The sequence below is a fragment of the Schistocerca serialis genome, chromosome 2, assembly GCF_023864345.2.
Source record: "Schistocerca serialis cubense isolate TAMUIC-IGC-003099 chromosome 2, iqSchSeri2.2, whole genome shotgun sequence".
Taxonomy (NCBI): domain Eukaryota; kingdom Metazoa; phylum Arthropoda; class Insecta; order Orthoptera; family Acrididae; genus Schistocerca; species Schistocerca serialis.
Window position 1 is genome coordinate 340818809 of NC_064639.1, and position 20389 is coordinate 340839197.

General features: G+C 44.6%; 1 protein-coding gene across 1 annotated transcript in view; it reads right to left on the reverse strand.

The window, feature by feature from the left end:
• Positions 1-20389, reverse strand: part of LOC126455965 (facilitated trehalose transporter Tret1-like) — a 170351-nt gene that overhangs the window by 110134 nt on the left and 39828 nt on the right. The window contains exon 5 of the mRNA XM_050091722.1: positions 11731-11872. Coding sequence (XP_049947679.1) covers positions 11731-11872 — 142 coding nt within the window. The remainder of the gene's footprint in view (positions 1-11730; positions 11873-20389) is intronic.

Sequence of the window (20389 nt, forward strand, 5' to 3'; positions counted from 1 at the left end):
CCAGACTGACGCGCCTAGAACCGCTCGGCCACACTGGCCAGCTCTGATAGCACATCGTTGATGTTTTTCTGCATTGGACATTGATAATTTTTGTCTAATTTTCAGTTGTTCTGCAGCACTATGTATTTCTTATGTCTTACACAACACACTTTTTACGCACACCACTGTTTTTTGCTTGTTTTTCTACTTCTAACTGTGGTGTGCGTAAAAAGTGTGCTCTGAAAAACGTAAGAAATGAATAGTGCTGCAGAACAACAAGACCAAAATTATCAGTGTTAGCCGGCCCTGGGACCGAGCGGTTCTAGGCGCTTCAGTCCGACACCGCGCTGCTGCTGCGGTCGCAGGTTCGAATCCTGCCTGGGGCATGGATGTGTGTGATGTCCTTAGGATAGTTAGGTTTAAGTAGATCTAAGTCTAGGGGACTGATGACCTCAGACGTTAAGTCCCATTGTGCTTAGAGCCATTTGAACCATTATCAGTGTCCAATGCAGAAAAACATCAGCGATGTGTTAGCAGACGACATTTCCCGATGTAAACGGAAATCAAGCGAAAATCACCGTAAGTGCAAGTCAACATATTCTTAACGAACTGTTTTCCGATCTAAAAGCAAATCTAAATGTAAATAATTACAGACCACTGATGATGCTTTACCCTCAATAAGGCGAAACGCGTCGGATGAAAAAAAAAAAAAAACACGCATCTTTGTAGTTGCAACGAGAGAACAAAAATATCCTCAAGAATTCTGAAGCAATTACGGACAATATGGCCACACAAATGAAGAATTTAAAGCCATAGTGGCACTTTGACGTTCAGTAGTTGTATTTTCTCAACTTACATTTTGCGTTTCACATATCTATAGATATATTAATTACGTTTCTTAGTGCCTATGCTATATGTCTGTGTCCCATGCTATATTTCTGAGTTCCTTCTCTTATTTCTTTTGTCGTCTGCTAGAGAGTGTGTGTGAGCGTCTGAGTGTGATGTTTCCACATATGACGGACATTCCGAAAGTCAGTTTCGTCACTGCGTTTTAAAGAGATGGTGGTACACCAGGAGACATAAACAAACGCCGTATGAATCCATACCCGTTGCTGTTTCAACGACGGAAGGGACGTTAGTGGAAGTGGAATGACGCATGCGCAGAGCGCCAAACAAGAGGGAGTAGGAGTAGACCGGTATCCCCGAAGTTATTCGAGTACAAATCGCTATGGAAGACGGACCTGTACTGATAACGTAGTCGTCAGTGAAAGTTCACCATGTTTCCGTTATGAATGGGCACGTGGAACTAGTGTGTCCATCGTCATTAAATGCCTAAAGACCGTGTATGGTGACGTCATATTTCGTCAAATGGTTGGTGGCTTTCCTCAACCCGTCGGGCTTTCATCTGTTCCCTGCACTGAAAGCCACACTCTCGGGATATCAGTTCCAAACCAATGCTGAGGTGGAGCAGGCTGTGCGACAATTCCTTCCATCGCAAGATACAGAGTGGTTTCTTCAAAGTGACTGCCCGCCAAGACGAATGCCTCAGTGTCGGTGGCGACAGTGTCGAAAAAGAGTGTAAGGTGTATAGTTCATGATGCCATGGTGTGTTTGGTTATGATAATAAAGTTTCCGTGTGAAAAAAAATACGAAACTTACTTTCGCAACGTCCCTCGCATCTGGTTCACGGGCACGAGTTCTTTGAATGGTAGTGGCAGTTCAGCCAACTTTTGTGAAGAACTTGCGTTCTGCTGGGCCAAAGAGACACTAGGGGACACTGGTCAACAGGTATTGTATAGGATGGTATAGGGAACCAGAACGTATTTCCTCTGGCTACTTCCACTGCTACCTGTAGACCTCAGTTTGGTAGCGTTGAACTGCATTGTACGCTGCGTCCTACTTAAATGATGGTCTCTGTTGTGGTCATCTCTAGTAATGTAAGTTGGGGAGTTGAAATATGTAAGATCTTAGTTGATTTCACATACTAATGCTTTCTTTAAAATCTGACCTTAGGAAATCATACCGTAAAATTGTTTTCGGTTGAGAAGTGCTATCTAGTTTCCCAATATTACCTTAAATCGATTCTTTGTCCTTAAACATCTTAGCGATGGGAGAGAGCCCTGGACAATCTGTCTGTCGTTTCAGTTAGTGTGAACCTCTTAAGTGTAAATGCGTCTTATATTTCCTTATATTTTCTGTAAGCACGTATTAGAATCCGATTTGATTTCATTTCGCGAGTATCCTGTCCCTTGTACCTTGTTAACTCTAGATTGCAAGCACGTACTTCTCATGTCGTATACTGACCCTTCCCCTCAGGTAATTCATTCTTTTCTTATTGTAACAACTTTCTGTGCTAGTTGAACTTTAATTTAGGTGAACATCTTTCGTAAATTCTGCGTTTTACGCTTTTTTTAAATCTGAATTAGACCAAGTGCATTCCCCCCGTGCGATGAATCCTCAGCTCAACATTATTATTTGTTCCAGTTCGTTGTTCAACCTGTATTTCAAATCGTGTGCCAATTTTCTTTATTTGTAAATGTTCCCGTGGTTTTCGTACTTCCGAAAATGAGAACATTTGTCCGAGCTGCTGACCACTCGGATGACCGATAATTGGTCTCCAAACTCTCGTGCATGAGTTAGGTGTACGGTATTGTTCTTATGGTTTCTTCCTTCCGCGTGTGGATTACTGACACGACTGTGCATGTTGTTTAACGTATCTTTGCTTTCTTACGTATCCTCTATTGTTTCCACGTGTTGAGATACGAATTAGGAAGTGATATTGTAACGAATATCAAGCAACCCTTTGAGCTTGTTTTAGTGGATCCTGTTTTTGTAATCTAAATCAGTGAATAAATGTTCAATAGTCTCTCAATTGTCATACTAACGTTATTCAGTACAACCTTTCACTCTGGATCCTTCAAAGCCAGCTGATTACCAATGATGATTTGGTTTTTTAATATTTTGTGTGTTAATCCGATGGTGTTTAATTTGAATTTAATCAAATCTGGGAGATACTCTTAACTGATTTAACTACGCTTCAACACATAAGTTTAACTGATTGAGACTTACTCCGTACAAAGGAGCACTAGGCTTGTTTTCAGTCTGACTACAGAGTGGGATGCATAGTTGTAAGTGGGTAGGAATCATGCACGTTCCGCGCAAGTGGCTTCTAATGAAACTCGCACCTGTGGAGTATTGACTCAGTTTTGCAGCTGAATTCGTGACTTCTTGTCAAAAATGTCACACTTCATAGAAACCGAGGGGAAATCTAATGAAACAGATGTAATATATCGGTTCCTCCAATGTTCTGTTATAGGCCCTCTGCTGTTCTTATCGTTTACTGTGTAGTAGACATCTTAGCCGAGGTCGTTAACGCACGATTGTGCTGTGACGCTAGTTTCGAATGTAAGGTAGTCCGATTTATGATGATGAATGAAAATTTCGCTGCCATTATTTGACCGGCAAGTGGAGGAGAGGTGATGGCATACGTTCGAGATTAGCAATCTTTGCGCCAATTTCGTGGATTAAATTCCAAACTTCACTACAGAGTCTCACGAAATGAGGACACGTGACACTGTTGATGGTCATCCGTCCATTGGATGGGGACTTTAAGCTCGTCGAGCCTATGGTGCTGTTCGTGTGTGGATTATGTGCCAGCACTGTACTTCCAGCCTCTCCGTACTCTCATAAACATAATCATCATCGTCATGGAACACGAACATAACACTACAATATATACACGTCTATTACAGTCGCTTACACTATAAATACGAGTAACATACGACAGGACTCCCAAATACCCACAAGGGAAAGGAGCCAATGTGCATAGAGGAAGAACATTCTTTTCGAAAGGTGGCTGAAACGACCTCCTTGGGATATCCAAGCGAACAATGTCATAAGGCATTTACATTTTCACATCAAAAGATCAAAACGAATTGCAAACCGACTAACGCAATATACCTGTATGGTGTGAAAAGTTGCGCTTGATCCTAAACAATAAAAAATCGGTCAAGTCACGGTTATTTGCTAAATCAGACATTTAATCAACTAAATACCTAGGGATTATAACGTTAGTTTAATCGTCAGTCTCCTGCAGGTTTGATGAGTCGCCACAAAATTCCTCTCCAATGCCAACTTCTTCACTTTGGAGTACAACTTAGCCCCTAAGTGCTCAATTTTTTGTTCAATATATTCCTTCCACTACGTTCCATATATACCGTCCCCTGCAGTTTTTACCCGGTAGTTACTTGATCTCCAAACACACAATCTATCATTCCGTCCCCTTCTCTTGTCAATGATCTCCATATTGACTGATGCGCCAAAGAAACTGGTGTAGGCATGCATATTAAATTGCAGAGATATGTAAACAGGCAGAATACGGCGCTGCAATCGGCAACGCCTATATAAGACAACCAGTTTCTAGCACAGTCGTTAGATCGGTTACTGCTGCTACAATGGCAGGTTATCAAGATTTAAGTGGTGCTGTAGTCGGCGCACGAGCGATGGACCACAGCATCTACGAGGTAGCGATGAAGTGGGGATTTTCTCGTACGGCCATTTAACGAGTGTACGTGAATATTACGAATCCGGTAAAACATCCAATCTCCAACATCGATCCTGCAAGAACGTAACCAACACGACTGAAGAGAAGCGTTCAGTGTGACAGAAGTGCAACCCTTCCGCAAAATTGCTGCAGATTTCAATGCTGGGCCATCAACAAGTGCAAGCCATTCAACGAAACATCATCGATATGGGCTATCGGAGACGAAGGCCCAGTCGTGTATCCTTGATCGCTCGACACTAATCTTTACGCCTCGCCTGGGTTCAAATGGCTCTGAGCACTATGGGACGTAACATCTGTGGTCATCAGTCCCCTAGAACTTAGAACTACTTAAACCTAACTAACCTAAGGACATCACACACATCCATGCCCGAGGCAGGATTCGAACCTGCGACCGTAGCAGTCGCGAGGTTCCGGACTGAGCGCCTAGAACCGCTAGACCACCGCGGCCGGCCCATTTAACACTGTCGAATCCTTTTTATAGGTCGACAGATCCCATGAACGTGCTTTTATTCCCTAAGTCTTGCCTCCATTATCAAGCGCAACGTCAGAAACGGCCTCTCTTATGCTTTTGTCTTTCCTAAATTCAAACTGACAGTCATCTAACAATTCCTCTGTTTTTTTTCCACTTATTATTATTATCAGCAGCTTGGATGCATGATACATTAAATTGATTTTGCAATATTTCTCGCAATTATCTGCAATTTCTATTTTCTCTATTGATGGCCTGATATTTTTCCTAAAGTATGATGGTATGACAGATTCTACTCACCAACATGGATAACCGTTTTTCTACCACATCTCTTATTGACATTAGAAATTCCAAAGTAGTTCCGTTGTCGTCTACCCCTCCTGCCTTACTTGATCGCAAGTCTTCCAAAGCTCTGACTATTACTGGATCTCCTGTGTCTTCCAGATCAACTCGTATTTCTTCTTCTACCACATCCTCTCCCTGGAAAAGTCCTTCACTGTACTCTTTCCATGTATCAGCTCTCTCCTCTGTGTTTAACAGTGCAATTCCTTTTGCACTCTTTTTGTTGCAGCAGTTGCTTTTAATTTCATCGGATGGTGTTTTGACTTTCCTGCATGCTGAGTCAGTTCTTGGACTTCAATTTTCTCACATTTTTCTTGCAGCTTTTTCACCTAGACTTCCCTGTATCTCCTACTTATTTCGTTCCTATGATACGTAAAGTGCTCAGTTCCCGTCTTTCTCTAAACATCTTCCTACTTCCTTCTTTCGTCGATCAGTTAAAGTATTTCTTCTATTACCCATGGTTTCTTCGCTATCACCTTCCTTATGCACATGTTTGTCTGTCCAACTTTTGTGATTGCCTTTTTAAAGACATTCATTCCTCTTCAAGTGAACTGACCGCTGTGGTATCTACAGCCTTAGTTAAGTGCAAACACATCTCCATCACACCTCAGCAGTTTCACCCTTCTTCCCACATTCATTTTAATGGAAGATTCTCTTGAAAGCCACTCTGCTCTTTCATCATTACTAAATTGCCATCCGAGTCTGTATGCCTTACAACCCAGCATTTGATTTCGGTACCTATGTCTGACCGTGATGTAATCCAACTGCAATTTTCTCTTGTATTCGCACCTTTTCCAAGGATATCGGTCTCGTAAATGCGCGCATGGGAAGTTGGATGCCTAAGGTCAACATCATTTGTGTACTCTTGCTGCCAGGTACCAAACATGTTTGTTTTTACCGAACTCTTGTATTGTATTGAATTGTATGTTAACCGGGGACCTAGAAAAACGTCTCACACCAGACGAATGTTACCCCTATGTTTGCTTGGTAGAGTAATGGTGGTTTACGCGAACGTGGAGAACTTGTTTGCGCAGCAATCTCCGACATAGTGTAACTGAGGCGGAATAAGGGGAACCAGCCTGCATTCGCTGTGGCAGATGGAAAACCGCCTATAAACCATCCACAGACTGGCCGACTCACCGGACCTCGACACAAGTCCGCCGGGAGGATTCGTGCCGAGGACCAGGCGCTCCTTCCCGCCCGGAAAGTCGTACGTTAGACCGCACGGCCAAACGGGCGAGCGAACTCTTGTGTACTTGTATCGTTGATAAAAATACTTCGTTAGCAAAAACCAACTTCTTCATAATCTCTGAAACTTTAATGTGCTCGATAACTATCTCCATCCCAGGGCACCTCCCCACTATACTCTTAAAAGAGAAATTTTAGCATGTATTAGCAAGGGCGGAACTGTGAAGCTATCCTTAGATACAATAATTAAGGTTAAGTGCTACGCCGTTGGGGTTAAAGGCGCTCGCAGAACCTATTACACGTAGGAATTATATTGGCACGTTGGCTTCACTAGCCGGTAAGTGGTATGGTACTGCATCGTTCAAGTTACTGGGACCCAACACCATGCCTGTTTGGAATCTGTCCCTCTCATATTTAGTTTCAATGAATAAAGTGCTTCGATCCAGTAACAAAGGTAGTGAAATAAATTGCAACCGTAAACCTGCTAAGTTCGAATCTCGAGTAGTTTCTTTACTAGTACTTACTGGCACAATACCGAAGAGGGAGACACTGCCAAGGGTGAGTGTAAATGAACCATCACTCGAATAAGTCATGCTTGTAAAATATTAACACGAAGTATTGACGCTAAATAATGAAAAGTGTGAGTTCGTCCATATGAGCACTAAAAGGAACCCGATAAATTTCGGTTACGCGGGGAATCGCAGAACCCTAAAGGTTGTCAGTTCAATTAGATACCTAGGGATTACTGTCACGAACAAGTTAAATGGAACGACCACATGGTAAAAGTTGTGGGGAAGGCGAACCAGAAACTACGTTTAACTAGCAGAACACTTAGAAGATGCAACAAATCCACAAGAGACTATGTACATTACACCTGTCCGTCCTCTGAATGGATCAAATTGCTCTGAGCACTATGAGACTGTGGTCATCAGTCTTCAAGAACTTACAACTACTTAAACCTAACTAACTTAAGGACATCATACACATCCATGTCCGAGGCAGGATTCGAACCTGCGACCGTAGCGGTCGCGCGGTTCCAGACTGAAGCGCTTATAACCGTCCGTCCTCTGACAGTGTACTGTTGTGCAGTATGTTATCCTTACAGAGGAAATCGAGAAAGTTCAAAGAAGGGCAGCTCGTTTTGTATTACCAAATATGATACGTGAGCTGGGACAGCAATCATTAAAGCAAAGGCGTTTCCATTGAGGCGAGATCTTTTCACGAAATCTCAATCACCAACTTCCTCCTCCAAAGGTGAAAATACTTTGTTGATACTACAAAGGGAGAAATGATCATCGTAAGAAAATAAGAGAAATCAGAGTTCGCACAGAAAGATTTAAGTGTTCTCTTTTCGCGTGCGCTGTTGCAGAATGTAACGGTAGAGAAATAGTCTCAAGACGGTTCGATGAACTCGCTGCCAGTCACTTAAATGCGAACTGCATAGATATCATGTAGTTGTAGATCTGCGAATGATAGACGTCAACCTGAGTGAATATCAACTTGAGTTCCAAAGAAATATAGGAGCATGTGTTGAAATACTGACCCTACCTACCTAAGACTGAAGAAAGACTGAAGAAAGACAATGCAAATATTTAGATTTTTCGATAATGAGTTGAACATTCTTTGAAATTCGGAAGGTATCAGGAATAAAATACAGGGAGCGGAACGCTACCTACAAGTTGTACAGAAACCGGACTGAAGTTGAAAGAACTGAAGGGCAAGAAAGGGAAGCAGTAGTTGAGAATGCAGGCAGACAGTGTTGCAGTCTATTTCGCCAGTACTCAGTCTGTACGTAGAGCAAGCAATAAAGGGAACCAAGGAGAAATTTGGAAACGGAATTAAACTCCAAGGAAAAGAAGTATCGGCTTACGAATCATAACGAGCAGTATTTAAATCCTGCTAATCAGTACAGCAGCCATTCCCCCATTTCGTTCGAAAAACTTTTAGTGTTAGGCAGAAAACCTACACGTTCCACATATGTGGGATTATTAGGAAATTATCTTCAATAACTGTGTCAGCAATACATTTTTAAACTTTCTAGTTAACATTTGGATACAAATTTGCCTTACCTCTACGCAATAGGTCAACGACATCCTACGAATCGTTACGTTCAGTTGTCCTTTGTATTTTGTCCTCCCTGCAAACTTGCGCAACAAAATTTGAGACGGTCACGGTCGCCTCTTACCTCGTTCAGTTCGCTATTAGAGGATGACTTGCCGTTTGACACTCTCTCGCTGCTTATTTTACCGCAGGTTGTATGTGATGGTCCTGACCTCTAAAGTCTCATTAAAATGAAATACTCGGCAATGGTGTGAGGTAACAATCGTTTCAGAAAGGGAGGAACATTATCTTTGAAAGAGTCGTCGACGACAAGGTCATTGCAGGTGAAGCATAATAATAATAAAGAGATAATAATAAAGAGGCGAGGGGGGGGGGGTGGTTGGGGTGTGAGGGGGGGGGGCGGGTGTGACGCCCTACAGGGATTTCAAAGCAGTTCATCTCGAATGCGAGTGTAGTGGCTCACTGTCGTATTTAAAACGTGGCATATGTAGATTTGATCTGCTTTATGTGTGTGTTGTTAACGTCCTTTTCTGACAGTTCAACATGTGATTCGTACTGCGCGCGTTGTGCAACAAGTTTCTGAAATAAATGTCCATCATCGACTGGCGCCGAATAAGAAATCAAATAATTTCTCAAGCATGTTTTTAGTTTACTAATATTTCCCGTATGGTCTTAATAGCTGGGTGATCCCTCCCATCTACGTCAGAAGTAATGACTAGAAGTCGATTTATAATAGGCGAATGTAAGTGACATCAGCTAATTGAAGGAAGCAATTTAGGCGGCCGAAAGAGGAGAAAGTATGGAAGGGCGATTGACCAAATTGTACAATTAAGAAGAGGAGGTCGTGAAGATTATGTTTTCGTAACATTTGCATTACGGCACTGCGAGTCAGGTTGTGTTTCAAGTTTGGGTCACTAAATGCGACGCCAATAAAAGAAAACTTAATGCAGTCAGTAGTGTAAATTCTCACTTATGATGCTTGTAAATCAGTTTGCTGCTGCTACCCAGCCCATTCGTTCGAGGAGGTGACTGCTAGCTAAAGATGAGTGCTTGTGGACAATATTTTGTTTCCTACATTCTGAAGACCTTATGGAGAAGGTTCTGATAATAATCTGAAATAGTATATCAATTCTTTCCTCCGTATTAGTCAAATCTCTTTCATGATTTATTTTCTGCTGACGTGGAGATGGATATTGACTTCCTTCCGTTCAATGATCGAAGTGTCACCTCTAGTCTGTTACCTGGGAGACTGATTCGGAAATGTATGGTCACTGTCTCCTACGAAGAAAGCTCGCCTAACTCTGTACATCCCTTGTATATGTAATAGTATATTGTAGGTAAAAACAGTTTTGTCAGTTTATGTAAAATGTGGCGACAAGATGAGGTAGTGAAAATTTAAAAGGAAGTATAGTACTCGGAGCGTTATTTATCAGTGATGGTCAGCATTTTTGCCCAATCATATCCAGGTAATGGAACTTCCGCTGTGGTCTCCGATCCAAAGACTAGTCTCATGCAGCGCTCCACGCTAATCTGTCCTCTACAAGCCTCTTCATCACTGTCTCAACTGCTACAACCTACATCCACTCCATCCTGCATACTATAGAAGCCTCGGTTTCCCCTCTACAGTTGTTGCTCTCCATGCTTTCCTCCGTTGTCAGATTATTGATTTCTTTTCTGCCTAGTGGAACCCTGCACCATTTCATTAGTTTTTTAATCTGTCCATCTAAGCCTTAGCACTTGTCTGAACCGTCTATCGTCCACACTTCAGTTGGGTACAAGGCTGCTCTCCAAACAAATACATCCAGAAAAGACGACTGAACACACAAATTTGTGTCCGATGTTAACAGACTTCGCTTTTTCAGAAGTGCTTTTCTTACTACTACTACTACTACTACTACTACTACTACTACTACTACTACTACTACGTGTCTGAATTTGATATCCTTTCCACTGCAGACATCCTATTTTCAGTAGTCTTTTTCTGCGAAATAGCAAAACTCATGTGTCTTCCTGTCTTTAGTATTAGGAAAGAAGCTGGAACCATACAGTCACGCTCAGAAGAAACTGGAAAACGAATTTCGTCGCAAAGGGAAAAGATAAAGGATAAAATTTCACACATTGACAAACGTAGCAAAACAACACGGCAATTTCACAACCTAATAACTGACTTGCAAAGTCTTACGTGACGAGGTGGCGCATAAAAGTATGTGCTCTAGTGTAAATTCATTTGCTTTTCTCGACGACAGTGTTGTTATAAGGTATTACAACGTTTTCATTTGATGGGAGTTTCGTGTGACACGATTGGTTGAGGATGCAGTTCCGCAAATGCTGTACACGTGTTATATTGTATCGTAAGTATTCATTGTATTGTCGTACTGTAACGACCACGATAATGCAAAGAAAACTAACGTGATTACAAACTCGGGCGTCAGCTGTTGAACTCCTACTTTCGGCAGTCTTCAGTCCAGTTCGCGAGAAAGAGTATGTGAGCTGCTCGCGCACTGTGCCCCCACGGCGACACACAAGCGCACGGTGCCCCCAGTCAGTTCACGGGCCCAGCCCTGGTCTCGGCAGAGTAGAGAAGTGAGAATAAAACTGGTTCCGCCTTGGTAAACACGTGACAGTCATAGACGCACCTCACCGCCAGGTAGTAATACTTCATCAGGTAACTACTAGCTTCTTGATGTGTGCGCAGAAGCCACGTGACAAAGTGATGATGTAATCGGAGAGACTGTTCACGCCTGCTGACAGTGAAACATGTAAACAAGTGGACTGTAGCACGAAGAAGTCAAGGCAGCCGGGAAAGCGCAACTCATATTAAAGTTCTCGCGCATAGAAGCAGCCAAGCCAGAAGAGGAGAGAACGCTAAAATGGAAGGAGTTGTTTCCCTGTATTTCTCTCGCTATATTTGATAAAACAAGTGTTTAATCTCTATTTATTTGCGAAAGCGACTCAGGTAGGACCATCCTGACTTTAGTCCAGAGTTCCAAAATTTAGACAAGTAGGTTTGTAAATAAGAGGGACACCTTGCATTGTAATGCCGTAACATTATAATTCGTGCTCTTCTGCTGAACGTCTCTCTTTCCCTGTGCTCTACTCTAAAACGAAAACAGCAACAAATATTTACCGATCCAAGACGTCTGTTCGTCGTTGAGGCAGAGTTCGCCGGCAGACGGTTCGTTCTGCAGGGCGGGTATCATGATGGTGGGGTAGGCGACCACCATACCCAGGTCGAGGAGCAGAAGGTTCTTCACCGAGCTCGCCAGAATCTGTAACAAACGTGACGAGGTCGTCAGACAACAGAAGCACGTGTTGCATAAATGGTTCTCGGACGAAACGTGGGAAATCGTTACGAAATACCCACATTTCAACGGCATAGCTGCGCGACGTCTGAAGATGTGCGCCGATGAAGCACTTTATGGATTTCACTGCGATATCCGACGTTTCGCCTGAGATGTGAATAGTCCATCGGGAAAGTCTGGCGCATCAGAAGTATATATCGGGTGATAAAAAAGTCAGTATAAGTTTGAAAACTTAATAAACCACAGAATAATGTAGATAGAGGGGTAAAAATTGACAGACATGCTTGGAATGTCATGGAGTTTTATTAGAACCAAAAAAAAGTATTGCTAGATGCTTGAAAGATGTCTTGTGCCCGTTGTTTGGTGATTATCGTGTGCTCAGCCGCCACTTTCGTCATGCTTCGCCTCCCAGGTCCCCAGACCTCAGTCCGTGCGATTATTGGCTTTGGGGTTACCTGAAGTCGCAAGTGTATCGTGATCGACCGACATCTCTAGGGATGCTGAAAGACAACATCCGACGCCAATGCCTCACCATAACTCCGGACATGCTTTACAGTGCTGTTCACAAAATTATTCCTCGACTACAGCTATTGTGGAGGAATGATGGTGGACATATTGAGCATTTCCAGTAAAGAACATCATCTTTGCTTTGTCTTACTTTGTTAGGCTAATTATTGCTATTCTGATCAGATGAAGCGCCATCTGTCGGACATTTTTGAACGTTTGTATTTTTTTGGTTCTAAAAAAACCCCATGTCATCCCAGGCATGTGTGTCAATTTGTACCTCTCAACATTATTCCGTGATTTACTCAGTTTTCAAATTTATACTTACTTTGATCACCCGGTAGTTATCAATCACAGATTTTAAAGGCTAATAGAGGACTTAGATTTGTTGAATAGGTTACGGGACAGTGCAATGCACCTGTAAAGGAAATCTCATACCACAAGATGGTGCGACCATTTCTAATGCTACAGTACTTGCAGTCCTTATGAAGTAGTCGTGACAACAACTGACAGAGACGCGCTGAGCCACGAAAATGTAACAGAGACGCTCGGCGAACGTGAATTGGAATCCTCAGGAGAAAGATAAAGTAGTTCTCGCAAAACCTTATTGTCTGAAACGCCTTGCTAAACCCGCAGGACAATAACAGGTAGTTTAAATTGTTGAAAGGGGCCAAAAAAGCATCTGTCAGTTACACTCGAACATACAAGTTTACTTATTTGATCAAACATTACAACAGCCAAGAAAATTTTTAAACACACGGCATTAATTTACCGGCTGAATGCGCCATACAATCTCATGCCTTAGGGGCAAGACCACTTTAAATTAAAATCGACTGGACGCCAATAACTTAAGACTCAAACCAAAATCAGAAATTTAAAAGGGAGTAGGCCTCACCTTAAATCAGTTCTTTCAATTAGGCTGAAGGCCGAAACAATCTCACACCTTAAGAGCAAAAACCCTAATTTTACAAAAATCGGTTGAAGGCCCATCTCTTAAGGCTCAAACCAAAATAAACGTTTAAAAGGCCAAGGCCTTACCTTAAAACAGTTCATTAAATTAGGCTGAAGGCCCAAAAAACCTTAATTTAAAAATCGTCTAGAAGCCATACAAATACAAATAACAAGAACAAATAAGAAAAGGCAGTACACCCTACGGCGCTCAGAAGTTTCCGAGGGTCGCTTAGGTGGGACAGGCAGTCGGCCCAACCATTCTCGATCCGACGACAACCCAACCGACAGTCAGTCAACGGACCCACCGACAAGATAGCTTCCACTCCACCCGACCAGCACACAACAGGGAGTTCAATGTAACAACATAGAAGTTATTGGCACCCACAACGAATTATACATTGAGATTTCAAACGACACACCGTGCTGGACAGCGACAACACGATGAGGAAAATACTCTGCCCGAATTTACGTCAACGGCCGGGGCACGTAACCGGAACGTTAACGGCCACAAGGCGGAAGATTCCGCTGGTGCATTTCAATTCAAAATAACGAAGTACAGTTAAACTGGACCGGAGGGTTGCTAAAATTTGCCAACTCGAAAACACACATTGTTTCTCGCGGGAATGTCAAATGGTTCAAATGGCTCTGAGCACTATGGGACTTAACAGCGGGAATGTTCCAAACGCCGACAACGAAATCCAAACGACACAATGTGAACAGTGTGACTTATTGATAGATTAAGTCAGAACTCAACTTTCGTGTCCAGGATCGGTGAGCCACGGACCTCATAGCAATGGGAACAGCACCACACACTCCGGCCGCGTGTGGACGCCGCCAGCGGCCTCGGACAAACTACGCGCCGTGGAGATTTCCTCGCTCCTCCACGCCAACCGACCAAGTTCCCAGGCCCGGAAACGGCGAAAGGAGCAAATATCATCGGCCGATGAGACGACCAACCGAACGACCAACCAACGGTCGTCCCTCTCCAATCTCCCTCGGTCGTACATTTCATGTGTGTCGCCAGCGGTCGGCGAGCACTGGCTGTCCGCGCCTCAGTGGCGCTCTGTCCCCGACTTCACTTCTGCAGCGTCCCGACTGCACTGCTGGTCCGTCTCCAACTGACTGCCAGACACACAACGACCCGGAAATACTATCGGTCACTCCAGAGATGGTACGGCAGTGCACTTTCCGATACGCGCTGCTGCTGCCGCTCATGGGCAAGTAAGGCTGGAAGTTAGTGACGCCAGTAAATGGAAGAAGAAAACGAGGTGGCAGCACCATAATAGAAGATGACAGACAATAAATGGGATAAACGCTAGCCATGCACGGCTCATTGTCTAAATTTAGAGAACCTGTATTCGAAAAATACAGCAAACAATTATACCGCCACCCTAGGTATGCTGGATACGGTTCATGAAAATGAGGTAAGACACAGTACATGGTCCGTTCGCATTAATGCGACCATTTCAAATGTAGGACACCAACGTGCAATAAACACCCAAGGGTGACAGGTGTCAGAGATGAAGTGGAGGAATAAAGCGTGTCGGTGGCTAGTGGAAAACTGTGCAGTCTTTGTAGTGATGCGGAGACGGAGCGATTTATCTGACGTCGAAACGGGCTTGATCAGCGTCCTTCGAGGCAAGGGTGCAAGTGCTGCCGTGGTTAAAGTATAGCGTGCATGGCAAAATGGCGGTATCCAAAACTGGCACAGAGACATCTATGGAGCAACATGGGTCATAGATGACAGGGATGGATGACGGCTACGGAGATGTGTAGGGGCAAACAGACGTGCAACGTATGAGCAACAGACCGCCAGAGGAACCAAGGAGTCGCCAACAGATAGCTTCTCAATGACCGTTCAGCCGACCTTGCTGCGTTTGGGCCTCCTCAGTATGAACCGATGCTGCCCGCTGTTCAGCGGCGACAAAGGTTGGAATTTGCTCGCCAATACTGCAACTGGACGTCCATTGTGTGGCGACAGTTGGCCTTCTGAGATGAATCACATTTTATACTCCATCGGACAGATGGCAATTGGCGTGTAAGGCGTGAAACGTCTGAAAGATAACACACTGTAACAGTCAGCGAAAGGAGTCCGCCCCGATCAGCCGGCACGGTAGCTCAGCGTGCTAGGTCAGAAAGCTGGTTGGCCTCTGTAATAAAAAAAAAAACTGAGTGGAAGGATCAACAAACGAATTTTAACGGATGTCTTGTGACGTCCGCAACGACCAAAGAAAACGATCAACAACGAACAATTTTTTTTTTTAAAAAAAGAAAGAAAAAAATGTAGCTGAATCTGCTTGACAGACTGTCATCCTAAGGGGCCCGGGTTCGACTCCAGGCTGGGTCGGCAAGTCGCCCAATGTGGAATCGAATGTAATAAGACCTTCACCGAGGCGGCTGAACCTGCCCTATATGGGCGATATTAGTTTTATCGACATGCATGAACAGGGCCTGTAAAACAGGGAGAAAAACTGGTGTCCAGCAGCAGTCCCTGCCCGACTTGCCCCGTCGCGTGTGGCAGCCTGACCCGCGCTATCTGCTGCCGCCATGCAGCAGCGCTACTGAGTCGCTGCTGGAATACTGGTTAATATTCTACATCTACATCTACATCCATACTCCGCAAACTACCTGACGGTGTGTGGCGGAGGCTACGTGGAGTACCTATATTGGTTCTCCCTTCTATTCCAGTCTCTTTTTGTTCGTGGAAAGAAAGATTGATTGTCGGTATGCCTCTGTGTGGGCTCTAATCTCCCTGATTTTATCATGGTCTCTTCGCGAGATATATGTAGGAGGGAGCGTTATACTGCTTGACTCCTCGGTGAAGGTACGTTCTCGAAACTTCAACAAAAGCCCGTACCGAGCTACTGAGCGTCTCTCCTGCAGAGTCTTCCACTGGAGTTTATCTATCATATCCGTAACGCTTTCGCGATTACTAAATGATCCTGTGACGAAGCGCGCTGCTCTCCGTTGGATCTTCCATATCTCTGCTATGAACCCCATCTGGGACGGATCGCACACCGGTGAGCTGTATTCAAGCAGTGGGCGAACAAGAGTACTGTAACCTACTTCCTTTGTTTTCGGACTGCATTTCCTTAGGATTCTTCCAATGAATCTCAGTCTGGCATCTGATTTACCGACGATTAATTTTATATGGTCATTCCATTTTAAATTACTCCCAATGCCTACTCTTAGATAATTTATGAAATTAACTGCTTCCAGTTGCTGACCTGCTATACTGTAGCTAAATGAGGATCTTCCTTTCTATGTATTCGCAGCACATTAGACTTGTCTACATTGAGATTCAATTGCGTCAATTTGTTGCAGATCCTCCTGCATTTTAGTACAATTTTCCATTTTTACATCGTCTCGATATACTACAGCATCATCCGCAAAAAAAAAGGCTCTGAGCACTATGGGACTTAACTTCTGAGGTCATCCGTCCCCTAGAACTTAGATCTACTTAAACCTAACTAACCTAAGGTGGTCTAGGGGTAGCGTCTTTGATTCACAATCAAAAATGTCTTCGGTCCCGGGTTCGATCCCCGCCACTGCCTGAATTTTGATAAATAATCAGCATTGGCGGCCGAAGACTTCCGGCATAAGAAGTCAGCCTCATTCTGCCAACGGCCTTGTCAAAGAGGGCGGAGGAGCGGATGGAGGTTCAGGGCACTCTCTTGTCCTAGGGGTGGGAAATTGCCCCTAAAGGTGGAAGAATCAGCAATGATCAACGACATGAGGATGCAGAAGGCAATGGAAACCACTGCATTAAAGACACGTAACGTGTATCCACAGGACATGTGGCCTGTAATTGAAGAAGTGTCATGATCTCTCCATTGGCAAAAGATTCCGGAATAGTCCCCCATTCGGATCTCTGGGAGGGGACTGCCAAGGGGGAGGTTACCATGAGAAAAAGATTGAATAATCTACGAAAGGATAACGTTCTACGAGTCGGGGCGTGGAATGTCAGAAGCTTGAACGTGGTAGGGGAAACTAGAAAATCTGAAAAGGGAAATGCAAAGGCTAAATCTACACTCCTGGAAATTGAAATAAGAACACTGTGAATTCATTGTCCCAGGAAGGGGAAACTTTATTGACACATTCCTGGGGTCAGATACATCACATGATCACACTGACAGAACCACAGGCACATAGACACAGGCAACAGAGCATGCACAATGTCGGCACTAGTACAGTGTATATCCACCTTTCGCAGCAATGCAGGCTGCTATTCTCCCATGGAGACGATCGTAGAGATGCTGGATGTAGTCCTGTGGAACGGCTTGCCATGCCATTTCCACCTGGCGCCTCAGTTGGACCAGCGTTCGTGCTGGACGTGCAGACCGCGTGAGACGACGCTTCATCCAGTCCCAAACATGCTCAATGGGGGACAGATCCGGAGATCTTGCTGGCCAGGGTAGTTGACTTACACCTTCTAGAGCACGTTGGGTGGCACGGGATACATGCGGACGTGCATTGTCCTGTTGGAACAGCAAGTTCCCTTGCCGGTCTAGGAATGGTAGAACGATGGGTTCGATGACGGTTTGGATGTACCGTGCACTATTCAGTGTCCCCTCGACGATCACCAGTGGTGTACGGCCAGTGTAGGAGATCGCTCCCCACACCATGATGCCGGGTGTTGGCCCTGTGTGCCTCGGTCGTATGCAATCCCGATTGTGGCGCTCACCTGCACGGCGCCAAACACGCATACGACCATCATCGGCACCAAGGCAGAAGCGACTCTCATCGCTGAAGACGACACGTCTCCATTCGTCCCTCCATTCACGCCTGTCGCGACACCACTGGAGGCGGGCTGCACGATGTTGGGGCGTGAGCGGAAGACGGCCTAACGGTGTGCGGGACCGTAGCCCAGCTTCATGGAGACGGTTGCGAATGGTCCTCGCCGATACCCCAGGAGCAACAGTGTCCCTAATTTGCTGGGAAGTGGCGGTGCGGTCCCCTACGGCACTGCGTAGGATCCTACGGTCTTGGTGTGCATCCGTGCGTCGCTGCGGTCCGGTCCCAGGTCGACGGGCACGTGCACCTTCCGCCGACCACTGGCGACAACATCGATGTACTGTGGAGACCTCACGCCCCACGTGTTGAGCAATTCGGCGGTACGTCCACCCGGCCTCCCGCATGCCCACTATACGCCCTCGCTCAAAGTCCGTCAACTGCACATACGGTTCACGTCCACGCTGTCGCGGCATGCTACCAGTGTTAAAGACTGCGATGGAGCTCCGTATGCCACGGCAAACTGGCTGACACTGACGGCGGCGGTGCACAAATGCTGCGCAGCTAGCGCCATTCGACGGCCAACACCGCGGTTCCTGGTGTGTCCGCTGTGCCGTGCGTGTGATCATTGCTTGTACAGCCCTCTCGCAGTGTCCGGAGCAAGTATGGCGGGTCTGACACACCGGTGTCAATGTGTTCTTTTTTCCATTTCCAGGAGTGTAGATATAGTAGGGGTCAGTGAAGTGAAGTGGAAGGAAGACAAGGATTTCTGGTCAGATGAGTATCGGGTAATATCAACAGCAGCAGAAAATGGTATAACAGGTGTAGGATTCGTTATGAATAGGAAGGTAGGGCAGAGGGTGTGTTACTGTGAACAGTTCAGTGACCGGGTTGTTCTAATCAGAATCGACAGCAGACCAACACCGACAACGATAGTTCAGGTATACATGCCGACGTCGCAAGCTGAAGATGAACAGATAGAGAAAGTGTATGAGGATATTGAGAGAGTAATGCAGTATGTAAAGGGGGACGAAAATCTAATAGTCATGGGCGACTGGAATGCAGTTGTAGGGGAAGGAGTAGAAAAAAAGGTTACAGGAGAATATGGCCTTGGGACAAGGAATGAAAGAGGAGACAGACTAATTGAGTTCTGTAACAAGTTTCAGCTAGTAATAGCGAATACCCTATTCGAGAATCACAAGAGGAGGAGGTATACTTGGAAAAAGGCCGGGAGATACGGAAGATTTCAATTAGATTACATCATGGTCAGACAGAGATTCCGAAATCAGATACTGGATTGTAAGGCGTACCCAGGAGAAGATATAGATTCAGATCACAATATAGTAGTGATGAAGAGTAGGCTGAAGTTCAAGACATTAGTCAGGAAGAATCAATACGCAAAGAAGTGGGATACGGAAGTACTAAGGAATGACGATATACGTTTGAAGTTCTCTAACGCTATAAATACAGCAATAAGGAATAGCGCAATAGGCAATGCAGTTTGAAGAGGAATGGATATCTCTAAAAAGGGCCATCACAGAAGTTGGGAAGGAAAACATGGGTACAAAGAAGGTAGCTGCGAAGAAACCATGGGTAACAGAAGAAATACTTCTGTTGATTGATGAAAGGAGGAAGTACAAACATGTTCCGGGAAAATCAGGAATACAGAAATACAAGTGGCTGAGGAATGAAATAAATAGGAAGTGCAGGGAAGCTAAGACGAAATGGCTGCAGGAAAAATGTGAAGACATCGAAAAAGATATGATTGTCCGAAGGACAGGCTCAGCATACAGGAAAGTCAAAACAACCTTTGGTGACATTAAAAGCAACGGTGCTAACATTAAGAGTGCAACGGGAATTCCACTGTTAAATGCAGAGGAGAGAGCAGATAGGTGGAAAGAATACATTGTAAGCCTCTATGAGGGTGAACATTTGTCTGATGTGATAGAAGAAGAAACAGGAGTCGATTTAGAAGAGATAGGGGATCCAGTATTAGAATCGGAATTTAAAAGAGCTTTGGAGGACTTACGGTCAAATAAGGCAGAAGGGACAGATAACATTCCATCAGAATTTCTAAAATCATTGGGGGAAGTGGCAACAAAACGACTATTCACGTTGGTGTGTAGAATATATGAGTCTGGCGATGTACCATCTGACTTTCGGAAAAGCATCATCCACACAATTCCGAAGACGGCAAGAGCTGACAAGTGCGAGAATTATCGCACAATCAGCTTAACAGCTCATGCTTCGAAGCTGCTTACAAGAATAACATAGAGAAGAATGGAAAAGAAAATTGAG